This window comes from Megalopta genalis, chromosome 1 (assembly GCF_051020955.1).
Source record: "Megalopta genalis isolate 19385.01 chromosome 1, iyMegGena1_principal, whole genome shotgun sequence".
Taxonomy (NCBI): Eukaryota; Metazoa; Arthropoda; class Insecta; order Hymenoptera; family Halictidae; genus Megalopta; species Megalopta genalis.
Window position 1 is genome coordinate 40,054,973 of NC_135013.1, and position 4,954 is coordinate 40,059,926.

At 31.8% G+C, this 4,954-nt stretch overlaps 1 protein-coding gene across 1 annotated transcript; it reads right to left on the reverse strand.

Moving 5' to 3' along the window:
- Positions 1-1,815: 1,815 nt before the first annotated feature.
- Positions 1,816-3,479, reverse strand: LOC117218679 (ribosomal RNA small subunit methyltransferase NEP1). The gene is made up of 4 exons (XM_033467225.2): positions 3,161-3,479; positions 2,469-2,712; positions 2,157-2,365; positions 1,816-2,053 (listed from the first exon to the last, which is right to left on the reverse strand). Exons 1-4 carry the CDS (start codon positions 3,302-3,304, stop codon positions 1,940-1,942), a joined length of 711 nt encoding a protein of 236 aa, XP_033323116.1. The 5' UTR covers positions 3,305-3,479; the 3' UTR covers positions 1,816-1,939.
- Between the last annotated feature and the right edge of the window lie 1,475 nt (positions 3,480-4,954).

Consider the following 4,954-nt stretch of genomic DNA (forward strand, 5'->3'; position numbering starts at 1 on the left):
TCCTCGAGTACGACCTGTCTATCCATTTCCCTCTCCACGCCGCCAAACCGAACTTTACCGAACTATCCCGAGCGGAAAAGCGCCAATTTTGAAATGACTTCACATATTTTCTATATTTCTTTTCAATATTGTATAATATTATATATATTGTGCTATTCAAAGAGCTGCTTTACTAATTTATACAGCTATAATTACTCTTTGTTGATATTATTCGCAGAGTTTACGATTATATGATTCATAAAGTAATAATATATCATTTTCTAGTGTAAATCGCCCATATATCGGGGGTATATTGAATTGTAATGATAATAAATTTTATTCACAGATATTTTTGATTCTTTATTGTTAAAGATAATAAGTAGGTACATTAAGGATACAGGCATTGAGATATACAATAATTGCACTTTCTCATTCATAAAATGAGAATACACTTTCTTAACCAACACAAAAATTAATGGTTAATTTCCATCGTTCCATGTCCACCCATAATGCATTTTTACGTCACAAAAATAATGATCTATAAATATAATTATTAATAACAGATAATTTCAGAAGTCACGACATAACATTTTGGAATATAAACAGTTATTAATTTTCTTATTTGAAATAGAAGTTCAAAATTTATTAATCACCGCGCAAGCCTTGGTCCAATTCCACGATTCTGTAACTACCTGCAATGCATTTTGGGATATTGTAAAATCTATAATTACGTTTATTTTCACTACGATCCCATAAATTGTTAAAATAACAACATAAATGAAATAAAAATTATAAACATTACTGACACGTGGCGAACATTGCGCGCGAATAGAATGAAATTCTGGCATGACGTGTGTGTGTCATCATCTCACAGCAAGTTCCGTTACACATCAAACATGGCGAGTCATAAATAATTGACTTTTCTTATATTATAACATTTTGACCAAAATATGATGTAGGAAGTTAAAATAATCATGTTTTGTAAAGATGAGCAATAACACATTCATATAAACAGTTCAGTTAACGTATAAAATCCAATCGATGTCATAAAGTAAATGCTGACGCATCAGCAGATACTGTAAACTCGTGACATTGACTACGGTAGTCAATTTTGCATCTTAAAAATTTGTCACTGACAACACTTTTAATTCTATCGTTAGAAAAACACGGTACAATGGAAATATTATTTCAATTTAAATTAGAATACGTATGAAATTTTTATCATGCACATTGATGCGAATAACAATGGCACTAAATCACAAAATGGCGTCTCCTTGACGGTAATAGAATCACTCTTCAATGCTTCACGGTTTTAACTAGTCACTTGGGATGGAAGTGTTAAATCACAAAAACAATAGCTTCCAAGTCTTAAAAAACAGCAGTGTAAAATCTTCATATAGCAAGTTGCATAAAGATAAAAGAACGTACTGCATATGTACTAAGAATTGACTACCATTTTTGCGTTGATGACGTAATAGAATATAAAAGTCAAAAGAGAAACTAAATATTGAGAATTTGATAGCGTACATATTGGCTTCCTTCCGGTCGCCATTCTGCTTACCTCCGTTCTGAATAGCGATTGGTACACTGGTGTAAAACCTTCGCTGTCGACCAATCGTTTGAAAACCAATGTTGATGAGTCATTACGTTTAGGATTTTCCACTAAGAATTACGCAATAATGGTTTCTTCGGTCATCCCTTATGCGTAAATATTTGAATGGAGACAATTACACGGATATGTCACGAACTAATGAATGAAAACTGTATAATTCATTATATTGTAGCACTATATCAAGAAAGTGAATTGTTGCATTTGTATTGAATTCTGAAAGTATCTACTTTCTAATGCTTTATTATTTTGTTATACATTTTACAAAATAACTTTTTATCGTACGTAAAAACAAATATAAACCATATGATTTAAGTTGCACACATGTAATGCATACAATTAATTTTGTATCTAAACTATTCCCCAAACTTCTTCAAATGCAGTACATAATTTACTGCATGTTAAAGCTCCAGATAGTGGATAATTGCTAATGGATATAGTATCTTCAACGTATTCTGGTTTCACCTATAATTAGATAAAATAATTTTATACAAATTCAATAAGTTTAACTTATAAAATTATTACACATATATATTTTAAAATCATCTCCATAAATACTGATACATACTTGCCCATGTGCCATTGCACCTACCACAATAGCAATTGGTTCATCAGAAGGAACTAATTCTCTTGGGTTTTTTACAGTATTTGCACTAAATGACATTGCTATTTTGTGACATCCAACTGGTAAATGATTTGTCACTGGATTTTTAATTACTTTCAAGAGTTTCATTGGCCCATCAGATGCACGAACACTAAATTTATGTAATAACTGTACTGTAAAGTACAAGTAAAAGTTATTTTTATAAACTTAACAAACAGTGAAAAAAGTGGTTAGTTTCTTATATATTTTCAATAATTTTGTTATTTTATTTCTTACCCATGAGACCAGCAAAACGTTTAAATGTTCTTGGTATTCTGGTTTGTGGATTTACTTCTATTAATACATTCTTTTCCGTAGCAATATAAACTTGTAACAATCCTGCTCTGTTTAATGGACTATCCATTAACATTAATAAACATTGATGAGTTATATCTGGTCTGCAGGATCCAGGATCACGATTATGCTTTTTCAAGATGTTTGTGTGATCATCACAATTTAATAATTCAAAACTATTTCCAACCTAATAGAGAACATTTAATTTAAAAATTACAATGATCACAGAAAACAATATCAGAAAAAATTTTCTACAACATATATGCTTCAACATATAATAATTAAAAAATTAACAAATACTAAGAATCATATAAATTTATATTTCTTGAATCTATAAGAAAAATTAGAAAGTTGTTCCTGCAAATTTAATTATTTATCTTATTGAAAATCAGTGATTAACATACATTTTTTTTCACTCAAATTTGGGTAATCCAACAGTTGAAGTATTAATAGTATAATTATGACATATTTTTTTTTAAATTGCGGTAAATCGATTTTTATAATTTTTATACTTTTCACAAAGTTATGTGTACGTGACAACGACTGATAAAGTGTTAATATTCATAAAAAGTGTACAGTAATATATATATATAAAATAATAGACTGAAAAATCAAGTTTTTAAACATAACCTTACCTTTACAGATTCTAACTGAGCCTTGTCCAAAATAACAATTAAACGTTTCTCCTGACTTTTTATGTGTGCTACTTGCAAGTGTTTAGGATGTGGATCGTATTCAAAATCATCTTTTTCATTGCGATTCTTACGTTTCTGGCCCATTTTCTACGTGTTCATTTAAAGTATGAATTAGTAATACTATTATAAACATTCAGTATTATTTGACTCATGTGGCCCACATGCTAGGTTTTAAATACAAAACAAAAATCGCACAGTCTGATATAATAAGACGTCTGATAGACATCTGACGTAATGTAATTTTCTGTCTACGGTTCTGAGTTACCAAACTAACAAAAAGGCCCTAGATCAGATAATACATGAGAATAGACCGAACGCCATAAACGATGTAGAAGAATAGATTCTACATTCGAACGAAATATTCTTACGGAGATACAGCCCCATATGAATCCTAAAAACACATCCGTATCACAAACTGTAGACGACGTACATATAAGAATAGACCAACTACCATATCAGGTTTCGCATAATACGATCTGAAATATGGACATCGCTCAAAGTTGGTGGTTTTCCCGGGCTTTTTATGTGAATAAAATAAACAGTTAGTATTGCCACATTAGACGTCCTTATCAGCGTTGATCGTGCATAGCTGCGGCACTGACGAGTCGAATCAAGCGAGCAACAAATCACGCGGCGGCAAAACGCCGAGCACAACAAACATATTTACTTTTCGTTAATATATGCACAAATATTGCGTAGAAAATACATACTTCGGCATTTTTAAAAAATGTTGACGGTCATTTAACAATGTTTAGAAGCATGAAGTTTTGTAAATATCAATACTGACACATTCAGGAACATTTCCTCTATCCTTCAAGCCAATATGAACTTTCTAACGTTTTTGGTTTTCGTGTAATACTTTGTTTTTGCTCAAAATCTCACGCGTTTTTACTAAAACTCGATTTTTTTTTTAACTGGAGGTAATATAGCAATTCGGTTTTCGGATTTGTGTTTCGGAAGTGACATTCTACGATGAGTCACGGATGACTCAGTGATTATTAGAAAGCAAAATGCTTGTTGGACAGAGTAATTAACTCTCGGCGATAGCTGTTCACGCAGAGGCCCATGATTGGGTCCTTATGTATATAACCTTTTTTTTTTTTTATTAAAATTGTATCGTTATTACTATTATTATTATTATTATTATTATTATTATCTTACCATACTTTTAAGCAAACGGCAGCCGATGTCTAGTGTCAAACAGCACGTTAGGTTGTGAGGGTACATATAGCGAGGGTTAGTAACCATTTTGCGACGGCAACAGCGAAAATCCCGCCTACCTGGCCGTCCTTCCAGCGGATTAGGCCGAAAGGACGGCGATTAGATATACCTGAAGGAAAACCGTTACGCTAGGTAAGAAAATTATGCGGGTCCGAACTGTTTAATGACTTTTTGCTGACCAACTCCAGCCTCTCTTTAACTTCGACAGATGGACAACACGTGCAAAAAAAATATGTCCACTAAATTCTCTCCTAAATAGTTTTCATTTATTGTAGAATAAATTCTCTCCAAATGTTCGAAGCTTACAGTTCGGTTTTTTAATTGTCGACTGTCACTATCTATGAAAACGAGCCGCAAGGCTTGAATAATTCTAATAAATTAAAATAATTCTAATTTGCTGTACATGTATTAATCACGAAATTGACGACCGAAGACAATAAGTAGAACTTCATTTATTCGAGCCGGAAGGGAGAGGAAAGCGTTGGGATAATCAGGTAGTTTAAAGTTATGAAA